The 22,601-nt window shown below is 35.7% G+C and overlaps 1 protein-coding gene across 9 annotated transcripts in view; it reads left to right on the top strand.

Moving 5' to 3' along the window:
• ANKS1B (ankyrin repeat and sterile alpha motif domain containing 1B) overlaps positions 1-22,601 on the top strand; it is a 1,292,741-nt gene that overhangs the window by 853,991 nt on the left and 416,149 nt on the right. For all 9 annotated transcript variants that reach the window (XM_058308590.2, XM_058308586.2, XM_058308588.2 and 6 more), the window contains exon 15: positions 17,306-17,412. In XM_058308590.2, coding sequence (XP_058164573.1) covers positions 17,306-17,412 — 107 coding nt within the window. The remainder of the gene's footprint in view (positions 1-17,305; positions 17,413-22,601) is intronic.

The following is a 22,601-nucleotide window of genomic DNA, read 5'->3' as shown; positions in this document are numbered from 1 at the left end:
TGCCACTGTCTTTTTTTTTTTCATTGTAGAAACATATATGCAACATAAATTTTTCCATCTCAGCCATGCCCAAGCATACCATTTAATGGGATTAATCACGTTCACCATGTTGTGCATCCCTCACCACCACCTATCAGAATTTTCCCGTCACCCTAAACAGAAACCCTATTCCCATTATGCATTAACTCCCTATCTCCATCCTGCCCTTCCCCTTCCCCCTGGTGAACTGTACTCAACTTTCTGTAGCTATGCGTTTGAATATTCTAGCTATTTCATATAAGCCGAATCATCTAATATACCTTTGTATCTAACTTATTTCACTCAATATGATGTCTTTAAGATTCATCCATGTAGTGGCAAATAGCAGAACTTCATTCACTTTTAAGACTGAATAATATTCCACTGTATATATATATTACATTTTGTTTATCCATTCATCTGTGATAGACCTTTAGGTTGCTTTCGCCTTTTGGCTATTGTGAATATCGCTGCAGTGATCAGTGGACTAAAAATATTTGTCCGAGTCCCTGTTTTCCTTTCTTTTGGATACATACCTAAAAGTGAAATTGCTGGGTCATATGGTAGTTACACATTTAACTACTTGAGGAACTGCCTAACAGTTTACCACAGTGATTTCACTATTTTAAATTCCCACTAACACTGTATGAGGATTCCTATTGCTCCATATCCCCCACCAACCCCTCTTATATTAATTTTGTTTTTGTTTTGTTTTGTTTTAGTAATAGTCATCCTAGTGGATGTTAGGTGGCATCTCATTGTGGTTTTGAGTTGTATTTCCCTAATGGCTAATGGTAATGAGCATCTTTTCATGTACTTGTTTGACATTTGTATATCTTCTTTGGAGGAATGTCTATTCAAGTCTTTTACCCATTTTTTTTTTTGGAGGGGAGGAAGGTTGTTTGCCTTTTTGTTGATGAGTTATAGAAGTTTTTTTATATTCTGAATATTAAACCCTTGAAAGCATGTGGTTCCAAATATTTTCTCTCATTCTACTGGTTGTCTTTTTACTTTCTTGATAATGTCCTTAGATATACAAAGATTTTCTTAAATTTGATGAAGTCTAGTCTATCTTTTTTGTCTTTTGGTGTGAAGTCTAAGAATCCGTTGCCAAATAACAAGGTCTTGCAGATATTTTCCTATGTTTTTCTCTAAGGTTTTTAGAGATTTACCTTTTCTATTTAGGCAATTGATCCATTTTGAGGTAATTTTTATAAGTGGTATAAAGTTGGGGTCTACTTTCATTCTTTTGAATGTGGATATCCCATTTTCCCCAAAACTATTTTTTGAAGAGACGATGCTTTCACCATTGAGTAAACTTGAATCACTTGTAAAAAATCAATTGGCCATAGGTGTGTGGATAGATCCCTTAGAATTTTATACAGACAGTGATGTTACGTGTCAGTAGAAGCAGTTTTACTTATTCTTTACCAATCTGGATGCATTTTATTCCTTTTTTTGTGTGTGACATATTGCACTGACTAGCACCTCCAATACAATTCTGAATAAAAGAGGTAGACATCTTGACTTGTTTTTTATTTTAGGAAGGAAGAATTCAGTCTTTCATAATTATGATCCTAGCAGTGGGTTTTTTATAAATGCATTTTATGAAGATGAAGAAATTCCTTTCTAGTTTGCTGAGAGTTTTTTGGTGTTTTTGTTTGTTTGGTTGGTTGGCTTTTTGTTTTGTTTTGCTGAGTGGTTTTCTTTTTTCTTTAATCAGAAATGGGTATTGGGTTTTGTTAAATGCTTTTTTGCATCTATTTAAATGACCATATGATTTTTCTTTATTAGTTAATATGGTGAATTACATGGATTGATTTTTATTTCTCTATTTGTGAAGTTGTGAGTTAATAAAACAATTGTGCATACTGTACAGGATTCCCATATACTGCCCCACCACCAACACCTTACATTGTTGTGACACATTTGTTACAAATGATGAAAGAACATCATCATAATATAACTGCTATCTGTAGTCCATAGCTTACTTATATTTGGTGTATTTTTCCCACAAGCCACTCTATTATTCATACCATGTGTTACTATTGTATATTTGTTATAGTTCATAAAAGAACATTCTCATATTTATACTGTTAACCACAGGGTTTGCTGTGTTATACAGTTCCCTGCCTTGCACAATCCATTCAAAGTTTACACTCAGTGTTTCTCAGTTTCATCACACAATTGTGCTGTCATCAGTTCAGTCCATTTTTCATTACTCCAAAGGAAATATCCCATACTCCCTTTCCCCCTCCCATTATTGCCCTTACCATTGATATAGTACCATGTTTACTGTGAAAATATTACAATACTACTGTTTACTATATAGTTATACATTTCATTAGGTATGTATTTCCCATGTATTGTCATATTCCTAACACCATGTAATAAAAGAGCATTCTTGTATTTGTACTATTAACCAAAATCATCATCCACCACCAAAATAACTGTGTTATTCAGTCACTAGATTATTCTTTTTTTTTTTTTAAGATTTTTTATGTTATTTATTTATCTCCCCTTCCCCCATTGTCTGCTCTCTGTGTCCATTTGTTGTGTGTTCTTCTGCATCCACTTGCATTATCTGGCAGCACTGGGAAACTGCATCTCTTTTTTGTTGCATCATCTTGCTGCGTCAGCTCTCCATGTGTGGGGCACCACTCGGCTATGCTTTTCTCACACGGGGCAGCTCTCCTTGCAGGGCACACTCATGCATGGGGCACCCCTGCATGGCACAGCACTCCTTGCATGCAGCAGCACTGCACGTGGGCCAGTTTACCACATGGGTCAGGAGGTCCTGGGGCTCGAACCCTGGACCCTCCATATGGTAAACAGACACTCTATCAGTTGAGTCACATCCACTTCCCTTTAACTTTCTCTTAATCAACCTCCCTAAATGACCCCTTTCAGCCACAATCACTTTTATACATCAGCAGTGTTGATTATACTCACTATAATGTGTTACCATCAACTCTAACCATTTTCCCACATTTACATTTCCTCTTATTAAGCATTCTACATACATTCAGCATCAGCTCCCTCTTCTCAATCCACATTCAGTTTCCTATCATCTATAGTTTAACTCCATGAGTTTATTCTTTGTGTGTAGTTCATACCAGTGAGACCATACAATATTTGTCCTTTGTGTCTGGTTTATTTCACTCAACATATGTCCTCAAGGTCCATGCATGTTGTCATAGGCATCCCAAGTTCATTTTTTCTTACAGCTGAATAGTATTCTATTGTATGTATACACCGTTTTGTTTATCCATTCATTGGTTGATGGACACTTGGGTTGTTGCCATCTTTTAGCAGTTGTGAATAATGCCTCTATGAACATTGGTGTGCAAATGCATGTTTGTGTACTTGCTTTAAGTTCTTCTAAATATATTCCTGGCAGCAGGATTGCTGGATCATATGACAGTTCTATATTTAGCTTCCCGAGGGCCCCCCAAACCGTCTTCCAAAGAGGTTGCTCTATTTTATGTTCCCACAAACAGTGAAGGCACGTTCCTATTTCTCCACATCCTCTCCAGCACTTCTTGTTTTCTGTTTGTTGTTTTTTAATGATAGCCATTCTATATGGTGTGAAATGGTATCTCATTGTATTTTTGTTCTACATTTCCCTAACAGCTAGTGGTGTTGAGCATCTTTTCATGTGCTTTTTGACCATTCGTCTATCTTGTTTGGAAAAATTTCTGAAGTTCAAGTCTTTTGCTCATTTTAAATTGGGTTGCTTGTCTTAGTATCCTTGAATTGTATCATCTCTTTATGTAACATGGTTACATGGTTTCCAAAAAATTTTTCCCAATGAGTAAGATTTTCACCTTCTTAACTAAGTCATTTGGAAACTGTTTAATTTTGAGGAGGGCCCATCTATCTATTTTTCTTTCACTGCTCATGCTTTGGGTGTAAGATTAAGAAATCATGACCTGCCACAAGATCCTGAAGATATTTCCCTACATTTTCTTTTAGGAGTTATATCGTTCTTGCTTTTATATTTAAGGTATTGATCCATTTTGAGTTAATTTTTGTTTAAGGTGTGAGATAGGGCCCTCCTTCTTTCTTTCAGCTGTGGATATCCAGTTCTCTCAGCAACATTTGTTGAACAGACTGTTCTCATCCACCTGGGCAGGTTCTTGATAGCCTTGTCAAAGTAACTTAACCATATATGTTAAGGTCTATTTCTCGGTTTTCAATTCAGTCCCATTGATCAATGTGAATAGTGAAAGCTTTGTTCCTTCCTTTCCTATCTGGGTGCCCTTTATTTCTTTCTTCTGCCTAATTGCTCTAGCTAGAACTTCTAGCACAATACTGAATAACAGTGGGTGACAGTGGGCATTCTTGTCTTGTTCCAAATCTCAGCAAGAAGGTTTCAGTCTTTTACCATTGAGTACAATGTTAGCTATGCCTTTTTCATATACACACTTTACCATGTTGAGAAAGTTTCCTTGTATTTCTCTCTTTTGGCATGTTTTTATCAATAAAGTATGCTATATTTTGTCAAATGCCTTTTCTGTGTCAATCAAGATGATCAAATGATTTTTCTTCTTCAATTTTTTAATGTGGTGTATTACATTAATTGATTTTCTTGTGTTGAAGCACCCTTGCATATCTGGATAAAAATCCATTTGATCATGGTGTGTAATTCTTTTAATGTGCTTTTGGATTAGTTAAGAAGTATTTTGTTGACTAGTTTTGCATCTATATTCATTAGAGAAATTGGTCTGTAATTTCTTTTTTTCACAGTGTCTTTGTCTGGCTTTGGTATTAAGGTGATATTAGCTTTAAAGAATGAATTTGATAGCATTCCCTCCTGTTGAATTTTTTGGAAGAGTTTTTGCAAGATTGGTGTCAAATCTTCATTGAATGATGGGTAGAATTCATCAGTGAAGTCATGTGGTTCTGAATTTTTCATTTTTGGGAAGTTTGTGATGACAATTATAATTTGATTACTTGTGATAATTTTTTGAGATCTTCTATTAATATTTCCTCTAGGGTCATTGTAGGTTGCTCATACATGAAATTTGTCCATTTAATTTACATTGTCTAGTTTGTTGTCATATAATTGCTCATAGTATCCTCTTATGATCTCTTTTTTTCTGCAGCATCTTGGTAATATACTACCTCTCATTTATACATATATTTTTTTTATCATACCCACTTTTTTTCATTGTTAGTCTGGTTAACGATTTGATTTGTTGATTCTCTCTATTGTTTTTTGTTCTCAGTTTCATTTATTTCTGCTCTGATCTTTCCTATTTCTTTCCTTCCACTTGCTTTGGGATTAGTTTGCTATTCTTTTTCTAGTTCCTTCAAGTAAGCACTTAGATCTTCCAATTTAAGTCTTCCTTCTTTTTTTAATGTGAACTTTGAGGGCTATAATTTCCCTCTCAGCACCACCTTCACTGTAGTCCATAGGTTTTGATATGTTGTGTTCTCATTTCCCTTCGTCTTGAGATAATTACTAATTTATCTTGCTATTTCTTCTTTGACCTACTGATTATTTAAGAGTATGTTATTTAATCTTCATATATTAGTGAATTTTCCCTTTCCCACCTGTTACTAATTTCCAGCTTCATTCCTTTATGATCAGAGAAAATACTTTGTATAATTTTAATCTTTTTAAATTTATTAAGTTATGTTTTGTGACCTAACATATGTTCTATTCTGGAGAAGGATCCATGAGCACTTGAGAAGAATATATATCCTGCTGTTTTGGGGTCCAATGCTCTATAATGTCTGTTAAGTCTAGTTCATTTATCATATTATTTGAGTGCTCTGTTTCATTATTTATCCTCTGTCCAGATGTTCTATCCAATGCTGATAGTGGTATATTGAAGTCTCCAGTTATTATTGTAGAAATGTCTGTTTCTTCCTTTGGTTTTTCCAGTGTGTCTCACATATTTTGGGGTACCTAGGTTAGATGCATAAATATTTATGATTATTATTTCTTCTTGGTGAGCTGTCCCTTTCATTAATATTTAATGACCTTCTTCATCTCTTACAAAAGTTTTGCATTTAAAATCTATTTTGTCTACTAACAGTATTGCTACTCCAGATCTTTTTTGGTTACTATTTGCATTGAGTATCTTTTCCCAGTAGTTCACTTTCAGCCTGAATGTATCATTGCATCTAAGGTGCATCTCTTGTGGACAGCATGTAATGGCTCATATTTTTTATCCATTCTATCAGTCTGTGTCTTCTGGTTGGGGAATCAATCCATTAACCTTCAATGTTATTACTATAAGGCATTCTTACTTTGTTTTATCCTTTGGCTTTCTGTTGTTATATTTCTACTACTGTTTTTCTTTTTATCCTTTTAGTTACCCTTACTAATAATCTTCATTTCTATACTCTTCTCCCAAGTCTCACCCTTATCTTTTCCTTTCAGGCTACAAAGCTCCCTTTAGTATCTCTTTTAAATCTGGGTTTTGGTATCAAACTCTCAGTTTCTGTTTGTCTGTGAAGACTTTAAACTCACCCTCATTTTTGAAGGACAATTTTGCCAGATAAAGAATTCTTGGCTGGCATTTTTTTTCTTTCAGTACTTTAAATACATCAGACCACTTTATTCTCATCTCTGTAGCTTCTGATAAGAGATGGGTACTTAGTCTTTTTTTTTTTTTATTCATTTTTTTTAAAATATTACATTAAAAAAATATGAGGTCCCCATTCACCCCCACCACCCCCACCCCACCACTCCCCCCACAGCAGCACTCTCCCCCATCATCATGACACATCCATTGCATTTGGTGAGTACATCTCTGGGCATCACTGCACCTCATGGTCAATGGTCCATATCATAGCCCATACTCTCCCACGTTCCATCCAGTGGGCCATGGGAGGATCTACAATATCCGGTAATTGTCCCTGCAGCACTACCCAAGACAACACCAAGTCCCGAAAATGCCTCCTCCCATTACCCGCATGCAGCAGCCACCATGGCCACTTTTTCCACACCAATGCCACATTTTCTCGATTACTAACCACAATAGTTCATGAATAGAATATCAGTAAGTCCACTCTAACCCTTACTGTATTCCTCCTTCCTGTGGACCTTGGATTGGTTGTTTCCATTCCACATCTATGTCAAGAGGGGGCTTAGATTCCACATGGATACTGGATGCACTCCTCCTGCTTTCAGTTGTAGGCACTCTAGGCTCCATGGTGTGGTGGTTGACATTCTTCAACTTCATGTTAGCTGAGCGGGATAAGTCCAATAAACCAGAGTGTAGGAGCTGAAGTCTGTTGAGATTCAGGGCCTGGCTATCATATTGTCAGTCCAGAGATTCAGATCCCCTAGATATATCTTAAACCCCAGCACCAACTACAATTCCAGTAAAGTAACAGGAAAGGCTTGTGAAAAGAGCTCACATCTGAGTCCAGCTCCATCACACAGAAACACCAACTCCAAAGAAGGGCCAACTGACATGGCAGTGAGCTCCATCTGCCTTGGCCATAAAACCTGTTGGTCTTGTTAGCCCTCAAAAGAACCAATACCTGGTACTTAGTCTTGATCTCCCCTTGTATGTGATAAAAATTGCTTTTCTCTTGCTGCTTTCAGAGCCTCTCTTTATCTCTGGTATTTGTCATTCTGAAAAGAGACATCTCAGAGTAGGTCTATTCAGATTTATTCTGCTTGGGGTGTATTGCCCTTCTTAGATACTGATATTTATGTCTTTCATAAGGGTTGGGAAGTTTTCAGTCATTATTTTCTCCATTATTCTTTCTGCCCCTTTTCTGTTATCCTCTCCTTCTGGGAACCAATATATTTGTGAATTTCATGTTGTCATTCAATTCCCTCAGACTCCATTCCTTTTCTGTCTGTTTTCCTGTCTTTTCAAGTTCAGAAGTTTTGTCATTGATTTCACTTATTTGTTCTTCTGCCATTTCAAATCAGTTATTATATGCCTCTAATATGTTTTTATCTCATCCAACGTGTCTTTCATTCTCATAAGCTCTGTTACTTTTCTTTGCAGGCTTTCAAATTGTTCTTGATGCTCATCCAGTATCCTTGTCTCCTTAGTCATATTTTCCTTCATCTCCTTGAATTGATTTAGGTGATTTTGTGATTATCATTGATTAGTTACCTTAAATCCCGCATCTTGTCAGTATTTGTATTTGTTCCTTTGGCTGGGCCATCTCTTTGTATGGTTGTAATTTTTTGCAGCTGTTTAGGCATCTGGTTATGTTGGTGAATTTACTCTGATCATCAATTTTTTCTCTTCTTTGATTTTTGATTAAACTTATTCTAAAAATAACTTAAAATAACTTAAAAACTGTCAGTTTATGTTATCAGAATAGGTCCAGAGACCCACTAACAGGGCACAAATCTGACCCACGGGGTTTGGGAGGAGAGATTCCAAAAAGCATTTTTCTCCTTGCAGTTTCCCAGCCTGCCAGCTGATGGCGTTATTTGGCTAATTTTACCAAAAAGGTGTTTCTTTCAACCTCCACTTTCCCATGATTCTGGTTAGGCCAGAGCTGATACTCAAAACAGGCTGTGCTGGTCAATCTCACAAAAGAGAAACTATTCTTCACCCTCTACCACACCCTCCATTCTCCCAGGGAAGATGTCCATTCCCCTTTCAGTTGTTACAGTGAACCATGGGTTTTACCCAGGCTGTTTGCCTTGAGGGTGGGGGATGGCTGCTGTCCCTGACCATGGGGTTTTGCTTTGGTCTTTTGGTCTTTCTGACCCTTTCTCTCCTGGATGATATATAACACTTTCCTGGCCTAAAGACCCCCAAAGGAGCTCCCTCGTCTAGCTTTTTGTCCTTCCTCCATTGTTTTTGCAAGAGAGTTGAGCCCTGCTGCCCTACTCCAATGCCAACTTCCCAGAAGTCACCAAAGGTAAATTTTTGAGTTTTAAAGAAACCTTGCATTATTGGGATAAACTCCATTTGATTTTGATATATTATTGTTAGATAAATTTTGTTAAGAATTTTTATGTCTATGCTCATGACAGACATTGATCTAGTTTTCTTTTCTCATAATATCTTTGTCTTATTTGGGTATTAGAATAATGCAGGCCTCATAGAATAAGTTGGTTAATATTCTCTTGCCTTCAATTTTTCGGAAGAATTTTTGTAGAATTGGTATTATTGCTTCCTTATATATTTGATGAAGTTCACCAGTGAAACCACTGAGGCCTGGAGTTTTCTTGTGGAAAGATTTTAAGTTTGAATATAATTACTTTATTAGATATAGAGCTATTAAGTTATCAGCTTCTTCATAGGTGAGCTTTATTAGTTTGTGTTTTTTAAGTAATTTATCAATTTCAGCTAAGTTGTTGAATTTACTGGCATAAAGATATTCATAATATTCCTTTGTTGTCCTTTTAATATCTATAGAATCTATAGAGATATCACCTCTGTCATTTCTGATACTGGTAATTTGTGTACTTTCACTTTTTCCAGATCGCCTCGACTAGGTGTTCTCAAAGAACTGCTATTGGTTTCATTGATTTTTCTCTATTGGTTTGTTTTCTATTACAAATATTCCATCTCTGGTCTTTGTTTCCTTACTTATACTTACTTTTGGTTTGATTTACTCTTCATTTTCTCATGTCTTAAGGTGAATCCTGAGGTTATTAATATGAACATTTCTTCACTTCTATTGTAGGCATTTATGCTATAACTTTCCCTCTACATACCACTTTAGCTATATCTCACAAATTTGATATGCTATGTTTTTATTTTTCATTCAACTAAAATTCTTTCCTGAGTATATGAGTAAATATGCTAACAAAATCACAAATACAAACATAAATCTATGTTGTATTGAGGTGATGAGGACAGTAAACAGTAGTGACCAATGAAACTTTACAATAATTAAATCTAAATTAATATCTATAAGACTGGTAATGTGCAATGTAAGTATTAAATAAGGAAAGATTAACTATAAGTAATATACTATGAGGAAATTTCTAATAGTTGAATTAAATTTAAATCTACTAAATGATTATCAGCAAACTTAAGAATTGGTTGAGAATAGTGTAGATAGATAAAGGGAAAAAGGAGAAGAGAAAAATATCCTGAAGGTCTAACTTTGCTGGAGTAAGAGGGAAATACAATTGCTTGGAGGGAGAAAGAGTTACCATCTTATTTTCAAACAACCACAGAACTATGTATGTGATAATTAGAGCAGGAAAAAATAAGGAAATCATGAATGGAGTGGAGAAGTATCACAGAATCTTAAAGTGTAAAAGAGGAAAAATAGAATGAATAGCAACTTCATCAGACCGCCAAAAATGAAGAAACAGACGTAGAAGAAATTTATATTAATAAATATAAACATAAAATAAGATGGAATGATTGAAATTAAGTGTGATTGTCATACCCCAAATTGCATTACAGTGCGAACCACTGGATTTTAGTTTTTAAAATTCTGGCTTAAAAAAATCACAGTTATAACTATTTATGGGACACATTTTTAAGTGATCATTTTAAAAAATTAAAAATAATGGGGTAGACACCAAAAACATGGTCCATAGAATTAAAAATTGATAAATTGGACCTTATAAAAATTGATAAACTGGACCTCATAAAAATTAAAAACTTTAGCTCTGTGGGAGATTCCATGAAAAGGATGAAAAGAAAAATTACAGATAAGGAAAAGTATTTACAAACCAAAAAGCCAAGAATGATATTTTATCTAGAATATATTAAGAACTCTCAAAACTCAACAGTATAGAAACAATCCAATTTAAAAATGGGCAAAAAACATGAGCATACATTTCACCAAAAAGGATATAAAATGACAAATAAGCACATTATGTTCAACATCATCAGCCATGAGGGAAATGCAAATTAAAACTACAAGCCATCAGGATGACTAAAATTAGAAAATAGTTATAACATCAAATGCTGGTGAGGATGTGAAGAAACTGAGTCTCTCATACTTTGCTGGTGGAAATATAAAATGGTACAACCACTCTGGAAAAGAACACGACAGTTTGTTACAAAACTAAACATCTGTTTACCAATCAATCCAGTAATTGCACTCTTGGACACTTAACCCAATACTTAACCCAGGGCAAAGAACTTATGTTCACATAAATGTTCGTAACATCTTTCTTTATTTGAAATATTCCCAAATTGGAAACAACCCAAATGTCCTTTAAAGGGTGAATGGTTAATCAAACTGTGGAACATCTATACTAGTTAAGACTATTCAGCAATAAAAATAAATGAGTTAACACATAAAAGAACTCATATGCTTTCAAAGGAATTATACTGAGTAAAAAAAGTCCATCCCAAGAGGTTATATACTGTAAGGATTCCATTTGTGTAGCATTCTTGAAATGGCAAAATTACAGAAATGAAGAACAGCTTAGTAGAGTGTGGGGGAGAAGGGAGTTGACCTTGGCTGTAAGTGTAAGCTACAGATCACATCTATTAGTAATATGTTTTTTTAAGAGTTATTTATTTATTTATTTATTCCCCCACCCCTTTGTTGTTTGTGCTCTCTGCCTGCTCTCTGTGTCTGTTTCTTGTGTACTCATCTTCTTTTTCTTTTAGGCGGTACCAGAAACCAAACCCGGAGCCTCCCAGGTGGGAGGAAGTTGCCTAATCACTTGAGCCACCTCCACTCCCTACTTGTGTGTCTCTATTGTATTTTCCTCCTTGTATCTCTTTGTTGCATCATCTTGTTGGATCAGCTCACTGCACCTGCCTGTCATTTCAGCTCTCTGTCTTGATCATCTTCTTTAGGAGGCACTGGGAACCCAACCTGGGACCTCCCATGTGGTAGGCGGGAGTCCAACTGTTTGAGCCACATCCACTTCCCCTAGTAGTAATATTTTAATAACGTTCTTTCCTAATCTGTAACAAATGTTCCACAGCAATGCAAGGTGTTGGTGGAAGGGTGATGTATGGGAATTCTCTATATTATGCCTGATTGTTTTGAAAGCTCACAACTTCTCCAATAAAATATATGTATAAGTATTAGGAAAGATCCTTGTGATAGAATTGTCTGTATCTTGACTGTGGTGATGATAGTCACACAAATCAACATGTGATAAAATTGCACAAAACTACATGTATATGTACACATGTACACACACAGATGAGTGCATGTAGAACTGGTGAAATAAAAATAAGGTCAAAGTTTTTTGTTTTTTTTTAATCAGTGCTGGTTTCCTAATTGTGTTATTGAACTATAATTGTACAAAATGTTACCATTGGCAAAAAGCTGGGCAAAGACTAAACAGAATCTCTCTGTATTTTCTTATAACTGCATGTGAATCTATAATTATATCAAAATAAAATGTTTTAAAAATAAAGGTGTGGGTCTAAAGATATCAGGCAAAGACTGATTAAACTATGATGTATCCACACTATGGACTACTATGCAGTTATTTAATAAAATAAATTCGAGTTTATCGTTTACTTGGTAGAATTTCTATAAAACATTGTTAAAAGGGAAAAGTAAGGTTCATAAAAGTGAGCCTATTTTTATAAAACAATGTCTTAAAGTACCTCCACATATACATATATATGTACACATTTGCCTGTATATGTATGTTTTATATGACAAAGAATAAATATATGTGGAGACACACACAAGATTGTTAACATGAATTACTCTGTGGGGAGGGAAAGATGGATGATACATATGGTAAAGAGGGAATGGGAGGGAAGCAGATGTGGCTCAAGTGATAAGGCCTCCACCTACCATTGGGGAGGACCCAGGTTCCATCCCTAGTGAAAAAGAAGAGAAAGCGTGCCTGCATGGCGAGCCAGTGCCCACGTGGTGAACCAAGTGCCTGAGGGGTGAGCCAAGTGCCCACACAGTAAACCAAGTTCCCATGTGAGTAACCACACAGCAAGCCAAGTGCCCACATGGTGCGCCAAGTGCCTACACCAGTGCCCATGTGGCGAGGTGAGTGCCCACGTGGTGAGCCAAGTGCCCACGTGAGTGCCTGCGTGGTAAGCCAGTGCCCGCACAGTGAGCCAGTGCCCCCACAGCAAGCTGAGTGCCCGTACAGCAAGCCAAGTACCTACATGGTGAGCCAATGCTCATGCAAATGAGTCACTCACCAAGATCATGAAGCAACGAAAGAGAGATAAAGGGGAGAGTCAGGGTGAAGCACAGCAGAGACCAGGAACTGAGGTGGCGCGATTGACAGGGAACCTCTTTGCACATCAGAGGTCCCCAGGATCGAATCCTGGTGAATCCTAGAGGAGAAAGATGAGAAGAAAAGACAAAAAGAGAAACAGATATAGAAGATCACACAGCGAATGGACACAGACAGCAAAAACAGAAGGGGAGGTAAAGGGAAAAAGAAATAAAGTGAACTTCACTTAAAAAAAAAAAAAAAGAGGGAATGGGAGAAGGAAAAAACAAGGAAAATGGAAAAGGAAAAAATACAGCACGCTAAAAATACCAATATTATATAAAATAATCATAGTATGCATTTATATACAATTTTGCTTGTGTGTTTTGTTTTATGCAAATTTAAGGAAAGTTTTTAAGTACTTTAATTTTTATTTTAAATATTATTCAATAACTATAAATTTACTAGGATATATTGACATACTATTCAATTCATCCATTTAAAGTGTATAGTTCAGTGTTTTGTGTTATATTCACAAAGTTGTACAGCCATCACCACATCAATTTTAAATTGTTTTCTCATTTGCCATATGCTCTCAAGACAATTTCCATAGATTCGGAATGATTGCTGTTGCTGTTTGTTTAAAAATTTTCACCAATTATGCTTGTTTGTGGAGATTGGGTCCATTTTTTAAAAGGCATTGTCAAATGAAATTCCTGGTTTCATCACATACTCTGAGCTTCAGTTCCCTTATGCGTAACTGGATAATCCACTCTACATTGCCTAGAACTTGACTGTCTTCCTCTTATCTCACTTTTGGAATGCAAAGACGTTCTAGTTGTAAAAATTTGTCTACCCAGTAAAAAGTTATTCTGCTTTAAGAATTTTAAAACTCCAAGAAAGTATTTCAAGTTAAGTGAGAAATAAGTTTAAACACTGTAAAAACTTGATCTTCAAACCCGAGCTAGGCTTCTTTTAGAGGTTTGACTCATGAGAAAATACTCTAACAAAACTACAAACAACATGACTTAAGGCCTCTTTCTTTTTCGTCCCTCTCCCTCAACCCCTTTCCCTATCCCAATCTTTCCTAACTCATTTCCCACCTGTGTTACAGTATGTCATTGTCATTGTATGAGAATTACTGAATAGCAATTGAAGGACTGGATAGTTTAAAGGATAAAATTCTGGCGATCTATATAAAAGTGTACAGTGGTTACTAACCAGTATTCTCTGAGCTCTGTGTTTGTACAATAGTCTGAACCTTGAAATACCTCCCACCACCCTCACACCCATAGTCTCTATTTATTAAGAAATGAAAATCAGAAGAAAGCCATTTACAACACCATTCACTTATTTATTCATTTAATCAAGATGATTTAATGCCTGAGATCTGTGTGACCCTCTGCTAGTTGCTTGGTCTTTGGTTTGCATGTTAAGAGATGAGATAGGTTTGAGGAGCTGGCCTATCAGTATATGCCTTGCTAAGCCAAAACATTACTTTCATATTTGCTCAATCTTTGTAACTTATTCACCTACTCATAATTTTAAATGATCAGAAGGAACATTGTGGATGTGATTCTAAGAGAAACTGTAATTGAGGCGTACCTTTAATTCAAACTTGTACCAGGAACAAATAACATCTTTTTTTCAGCTTCTCACACAAGTAATTTTGAGCAACCAGAATCCCTTAAAATTGATTCTTAAACTACTACAAACTCTTTGACCTTCTTACAAGATCTAGAACTAATCAGGGATAAATTACAGTACAATGACATCCACCCAGGTAGACTCAGGTACTTAGTCAAAAAGAGGATGAGAATGAAGACAAAACTCCAGAGCTGAAAATTTTCCTTAAAAACCTAAGTAACATCTTTTAAATAGATAATTCAGAGAACTGGGATGGGGTTTAAATAATCAAAAATTTAAATTTGAAACTAGGAGGATTTTATGTAGTAACAATTGTGAAATGAAAATTTCATTATTTGGTTTAGCAGGTGCATAGCAAACACTACATGCAATATTAGCAAACCATTGTCCTTGCTTTCAAGAAATAAGCCTTGTACACAAATAACTATAATGTAAGGCAGAAAATATTTGTTATAAAATGTCACTTAAGACAGCAAAGGAAAAGATTTATTCCTGTTGTGGGTAGCATTAAAAAAGGTTTCATAAAGAAAATGGCACCTAATCGAAGGTCAAAGAATAGGCAGAAACATGGGGACACAATAAAACCCACAAAAGCACATTGCAGACTGCTTTTAGAGAATAACAAGTAATCCCATGTGGCTGGAGCATTGAGAAAGTAGAAATAAAGTTAGCTTATTTGCAATAGATCATGAAGATCCCAGAATGTCATAAAAAGAAGTTTATTTTGAAACCAACTGAAAACCACTGAAGGGGTTGAAACAGAGAGTAATAATCAAAGCTGTCTTAGCGAGATTATTCTGAGACCCATGTATAAAATAGATAAAAAACCATCAGCTATAGGAAGATGAATTGCATTAGTCCAGGTGGGTCTGAACTGAGAAGGACAGAATCAAAGTAGATGGCATTCCATGAACATAAAACAGGAAATAGGAAGTTTCATTCATTCAGTAAATGTTATTGAGAATTCACTATGGGCCACATGCTCTTCTGGAGGGATGAGATGGTCATCTTTAAATTTTTAAAGCACTTTATGTGAAAGAGGCACTGTATTCAAGTGACTCTAAAGGCAGCGCTGGAACTGCTGAGTATGAATAAGGTAGAAAGTAAAAAATCTTTCTAATAAATGGAAGCATCTTGATAAGTACTAAGAGCTCTGTTATAGGCAGGATTCAAGCAGACATTGGGTGATTTTCCAGGAACACTGTGACACGGAATTCCTGCTTTAGGAGAGAGGATAGACTAACCTTTCTGCAAGGTCTCTAGCAATCTTGAGTATTTTCTTTCTGGCAATCTGGTCCTATGACTTCTATTATTAATCTCTGGTTTCTCTAATTATTAAATAAATTACTCAGTCTGTCTACCATTCAGTAAAACTCACACATTTACATCTGTTATTCTTGAATTATTTTTGGTTAGGGCTCTCTTTCTTTATTAAAAAAAAAAAATTCTACCCAGTTAATATTACCTTTACAGCTATTTTAGAACGGTAACCCTGGTAGATTGGGCTATAAATATCAGGGGGAAAGGGGTTTTTTGTGCCTAATAATATTTTCATTTGGAAAAAAACCTAGTAACAAGAAATTAATTATCTTGACTTCAAGATTGCAATGCAGTTTCTGTAGTTTGCATTAATTCAAGGAGGAAAAAAATATCGCAGGGAGGTTCATTTTGATACAGCATGACAAAGAAAAAGAATACTTATTCTCCAGATGCTGTAAAGCTCTAGGTCAGAAACATTTATCTGTGCTGCATTTTAAAAGAAGAAGAAAGGAGAGAAAGAAAAAGGAAAAAGGAAACCTGTCGTGAACCATGCTATAAGCTATAGTTAGAGCTTTACATTTCCTGGTATCTTTTGAAACGTAAAATTCCACAACAAATAGCTCTGTAACGTATAACCCGTATGAAGATTCAATTCAGATTTAAGCACTTTGGTTTGCTTTTGAATCTTGCTATTTTCTGCATTTGTTTTGACTGCTCTCATCATTCAAGATTGACGCTTGGATGGGTGTGTAGGAGGAAGCAGCAGCAGCGGCTTACAGCTTGCAGACAAAAAAAATCTGCCTTATCTGATGGCTATTATTGAAAATGCGAGGTGTAGCCTGGGCTGGGTAATGAAGGGGAGCGAGCGAGGGGGAGCAAGGAGCATGGAGCTGCATACTGATGAGTGTAGGAGTACTTGATAAAAAGAATTCCGGCTGCTGGCCGTGCATTGCTCATTGTGGAGTACTCCAACAATCACATAGAACGCAGCCCAGCCTAAGCTGACAGCTTGATATGCCTTCTTCTGCTGCCTGGTTTTGGGGGCTGTATGACGTACTGGTCGGTAGTAAAGATTAATATGTAAGAAATGTGGAGCTAGGATCAAGTCATACTCTACAGCCTGCCAGGCAAACTATGTTTTACTTCTGACTTTGCGCTCTCACTGAGAACATTAATCTGTCAAGCTGGCGGGCTCCTTTGATAGCAACTTTCCCAGGAGCATGATGTGGCAATGCCACCTCTCAGCCCAGGACTACCGCTATTACCCCGTGGACGGCTACTCCCTGCTTAAACGCTTCCCTCTTCATCCTCTTACAGGACCCAGATGCCCTGTCCAAACAGTGGGACAATGGTTGGACAGCATTGGGCTACCTCAGTACGAGAACCACCTGATGGCTAATGGATTTGACAATGTGCAGTTTATGGTAAGACTCTCTCTGTGTCCACGGAGCTGCCTTTTGTCTGTCTTTGCTTCTTATGTGTCTTACGTGGCTCAGAGGCAGCCTGATTTGCACCAAAACTGGTCAGTTTTATGTGTGTAACTGCTTCAGAAAATCGGATGCCCTTAGGACTGAACTTACTCTGTACATATAGACACTTGCTGAAAATGAGCTCTGTATGCATCCATATTACCTATGTTATTATATGAATGACTGGTGAGAGTACTATTTATAGGCAGGGAAAGAAGATTAACATTTATCTTCTCCCTGTCATTCTTTGTGTGATTTTTATAAATTTGTTATTTTAGCATACCCACTTGGATTTAAATCACTCTTCAGCTAATTCTAAATTCCTAAAATATATTTCATTTGAGCACCAGAATTTAGTGACTAATTAGATAATCTGTTATGTTTATGGTGTGAAGATCATTTTTTTCCTGATAATTTTTCAGTAAGCAGTTTAAATTGCGGGGACAACCTTCAGTTCATTAGCACACTGCTTCAGATGGTCAGCTATGGAGAGCATTCCTTTACTTACACACGCTGATTGAAACGCAATAAGGTATTGGTTATTACTTTAGGTAGAAAACAAACACATCAATTAGCTGTCAATATTTAGAAAAAGAGGTTGATGGACTAATGACAGTCATGTACTTCTTAATACTGGTCTGTCTGCAGTCTAAACATGGTGTGTGCAAACTTCCCACTGTGATGAATGTAGGTGAGGAAGGAGGATAGGGAGATGTGCAGACCGACAATACAGCTTTCTAATCATTTACATACCTCCCCCAGTGCTCATCAGTTTCCCTTGTTAAGCTACGTCACGTCACAGCCCTTATTCCCTTTGCTTGCTTTTAAGGTCCCATCACACATATCACCCAATCCCTTGATTTAGAGAAACCTACATTACACAGGCATGTGGCACACAAATGGCTTGTAGAAAAAAATTTATAGCAGTTTCTAAATAAAATGCTAAGTTGAACACCTGCAGCTTATTAATGCCAGAATTGATAACAAGATACTGAGAGCTATCAGGTCTTGTTATTTTCACCCAAGATTATTTTCTCCAAGCTTGACTTGACTCATATAGATGTGATTATTAAATTGTTAAACTTCTGCTTCTTCTCCAAAAAATGAGTGACGGGGAGTTTCAAAAAAAACTACCTAAATGTAGTAAGACATATATGCTCTAAAAAATTGTGTACATGGAGCCCTTTGTGAGTCTGACTGTTAAATTTTGTGTTTATTGAGTACTGTTACTGGTTAGATAGGCAAGATACTGCAGGTATTGAACAGGAAGAGTGAAAGTTCTTCAGCTGCTATGGGAGTCTTAAAACACTAAACAGATTTAGGATGGACTTAGTTCACAACAGATAAAATTAAGAATTAGAGAAACTATCAAACATGATTGGAAGTCATTTTATTAGCATTGATATGTTTTGCATATTTTAATAAGTTCTTATTCTTTCTCACTATCTTTACCTGAAATAGGGTTTTCTCTTTCCTACCCCCCTAAACCCTCATCCAAATTTATTCTGGTTCCATGGAAAGTTAGGTCTTTGGAATCCCTGCATAATTTCAGTAATCACAGATTTTATTTGGCATAATTTTCCTCTGTATCTTAAACATGTATAAGCAAATACAAACCCTTTTTGAAAGTCTTGAACTGAAAGGTTAATCAAACAGTTTTAAATAAGCATTTGGAGAAAGATTTTGAAAAACATTCATGAATGAATTATGTATAAACACTTCAGAACACATCTGGGGGCCAAAATTTTTGAATATATGTGACAAAACCAAGGTCTTAATCTTCTCCATGGATTTTTCTCTTTAGTTGTTCAATTCTAATTGTTGTATATAATTTTAAGGAAAATTTTAAAAATTTAAATGGTTTAATCAAGTATTGTCTTCATAGGACAATTAATTTTTTTAAAAGTCTTTGAATTATCATTTAGAAGAGTTCATTAATTAAGAAAATGAAGCAAATCCTAAAATGGTGTTACTAATTAGTGTTTTATATGCTGCTATACACCATTTATTTGTTACTAATATCATAAAAGATCAATTTCTACCTTTATAAAAATTATTTATTGATCTCCCATAATTTAATCTATTTAATTATGAACTTAGTTAAAGTACACTAATATGATTGGCCCACTTTAAGAAACAGATTTCATTAATGTGGTCGAAAACTTGTTAGACCTGCTTAATCTCCATTTGGTATCATAGTCTAGCTTTTGTTTTCCTTGAAGCACATTCTGACCTGCATTTATTCATCCTGTTGCCTAAGCAACAACCACCACATTCCTATTAACTATGATGTAGTGCAGGTCTTATTAGCTTTTTAGAACAAGACAGTAGACATCAAGAGGATATAATTAATGTTGGTTGAAACACCACATTACATCCATTTATAGATATATTTTACTTAAGAAACATTCTCGAGTTGTTGGGTTTTTTTTCATTTAATCAATATTCTATTAATGAATGTGGGTTTTGGAGGGTCCCTATAAGTAGGTGTCAAAGTAAAGTATTTATTGAAAGCTTTAAAAAAATTTTATTTACTAAATCTGTTCTACATATTCTCACACAAACACACATTATATGGAGGATTTATCCACATAGCTGTGATTAACCTTAACAAATATTACTTGCATCAGCTTCTAGATATGGTTAGAAAAAGAGGACCCTTTTTATTTCAAAATATCTTTGAATCGTTGCTTCTCCTTGACTTTATAGATCTATGAAATTTTTTTCAATATCTTAAAAATCAGAATCCTAACTTGTTTTATGTGTTTGGCTCTGATCTGCAGAATAGCTATACACACAGATTCTTCTGTTTCTGTAAATATGTAAAAGAAATAGAAATTAGTACAATCAAAAATAGCTACAAAAGTATATCAGGTCACATAACTTTAGGAAAGTTACTTCTGTTCAATTCAGTGGGTTTCAATCAAGAGCTCATACAAAATAGAAACCTTTGACATTTCCGGCTTCCACCCTATCTGTTCATTCCATCTGAAGTCATGCATCATCACCTCCCTCCTGGCTAGGCATATCTACCTGCGGCTCCCTGGCCTCTCGGAATGCTGCTATGGTCCTCTGACTTCCCACTTATGCTCCCAAGTTTCCAACATAGTATGTAAGTTCCAGCAGTACTTTTATTTTTTCCACCAAGGAATTAAGGTATGAGGTGATTACTATCCAAAGTAAACTTGCTTACCGATTTCCTTACTGTATTTGTTTCTACCATCATCTTTCTTTTTCCAAGTCTGATGACTGGTTCCTATATTTTAAGTCTCACATTGTGTCTATTCTTGTCTCAATAACTGCCCTCAATTCATCCTTTCTCTCCACTCCTCCTGGATAGCTATTTCCTTCCTGACTCTGTTTTTGTTTCCTCAAAGGCCAAACTCAAGTCTTGCCCTTCTTGATGACTCAAATATTTAGCAGTGTCTTTTCTCTGAACTTATGCAGTTGTTATGTTTGGTATGAAAAATTACATTTGTCATGTCATTACTTACTCCCTAGAATTATGAGTTAAGTTTTTCCTTGGCTATCTCTTATCTCCCAACTTAGAGTGGAAACTCCTCAAATGCAAGTACTGTGTAATCAATCTCCTTGCTTTTCTCACAGTTCCTGTAAAAAGTGAAAGCATTATGGGCTGTTCTGAATGTACATCCTGGAAGTTTTGTACGTGGAGCACGTGGAGCATTACTATGCTTCTCTCATTTGTACAATAAATATATCCTATGTGTGAGGAACAGTATTAAGTACTAGGGATGTAACAATGAATGAGACACAATCCTTGTCTTCAAAGAGGTTAAAATATTTCCCTCAGCACTATCATATTATTTGCATGCACATGTACAAACACTCCTTTATGTGTTCATATGCACATGTATATGCACGTGCACACACACATATACAGAGAATCTTGCCCTTTGTCCTTCCATATAAATCATCATCCTTCAATATATGCACTTACAAGCAATTGTTTTTCCAGCAACAAATTACGGTAGGCAATGAAAAAGGTAAAATCTATCGTGACATGGAACAAAGGAAGATAAAGATGCTGATAATTTCGAAATACTGGCAGTGTTATAGTAGATTTATAGTCCAAAGATTATAGTAAGAAATTTATATTACTTGGGGAAGGACTTCATTATAATAACTAGTGCAAAGTTATATTGTAAACTCTAATCAAAAAGGGAGAGGAATGAAGTTATAACAACTCATTTTTTTTAGCATCTCCTGGGTTTCTAGCCAGTGCCAGGTAGCTTGATTAGGAATATTTTGACCATTATTGAAATGTTCAAGATTCAATTACCTTTACAGGGTAAGAAATAAAAGCAATGCTGGGAGCCCTGTGTGAGTTGGCAATTTCGTACACTTGGGTGGAAAGCATTCATAAAGGACTTGCTGAAGTTCGAATTGAGTAGCCCTATTAGACACTGAAATGGAGCCACAGAATTCTTGGAAGTCATGCATTTTGTTAAAAGAATGATCTTACAAGTATTTATTTGAAAATGTTTTCCATTTCTATGATGTATTTTACATGCTAATGGCCTACTTCTCTTTTTCACTTGTATATAACTTTTCTGTAATAAGAGTACCATTTGCAGTTGGCCTGATAAAATGTGATAAAATGACTTTTTAAGTGTCTTTGTAGCATATGATCTAAGTAAAAAGTTAAACTTGTGAAGTAGGAAAATAAATTGTCCCTAAAGGGTAAAGAAGACTAATAACGCCCATGATGATCTCTTGTTCAAATATTTTTTAAGAAAATTTTATGAAGTTACTGAGATGTAAAGATGTAAGGAAAATTACCTACCATACTCTCTGTGCCTTCCTGTTCCTGGAACTGGCTAGGCTCCGAGCAGAGTGGCTGGCCTTATGGTGAATGTGCAGCTTTAGTTTTTAAAACTCACTTAGACCAATAGTTTACAAACACTTTCACAAAAATACAATATTCCTAAATACTCACATTTAAAATCTGTTGATATCTAAAGGTCAAAGCCAGAAGGGAGTCATTGTTTTTCTGCATAGCAGCTTAATTACACATATAATAGACAAGACCATCATCCTAGCAGTATGAGAGAGAACTAAAGTGAGACTTCTTATTTCCACTGTCCTGCTTCTTCATGATTCAGTTTACTCATCTGGAAAATCAA

Source organism: Dasypus novemcinctus, chromosome 12, assembly GCF_030445035.2.
Source record: "Dasypus novemcinctus isolate mDasNov1 chromosome 12, mDasNov1.1.hap2, whole genome shotgun sequence".
NCBI classification, from domain to species: domain Eukaryota; kingdom Metazoa; phylum Chordata; class Mammalia; order Cingulata; family Dasypodidae; genus Dasypus; species Dasypus novemcinctus.
Note: the sequence above shows the minus strand (reverse complement) of the source record. Positions and strands in the feature narration are given on the sequence as shown.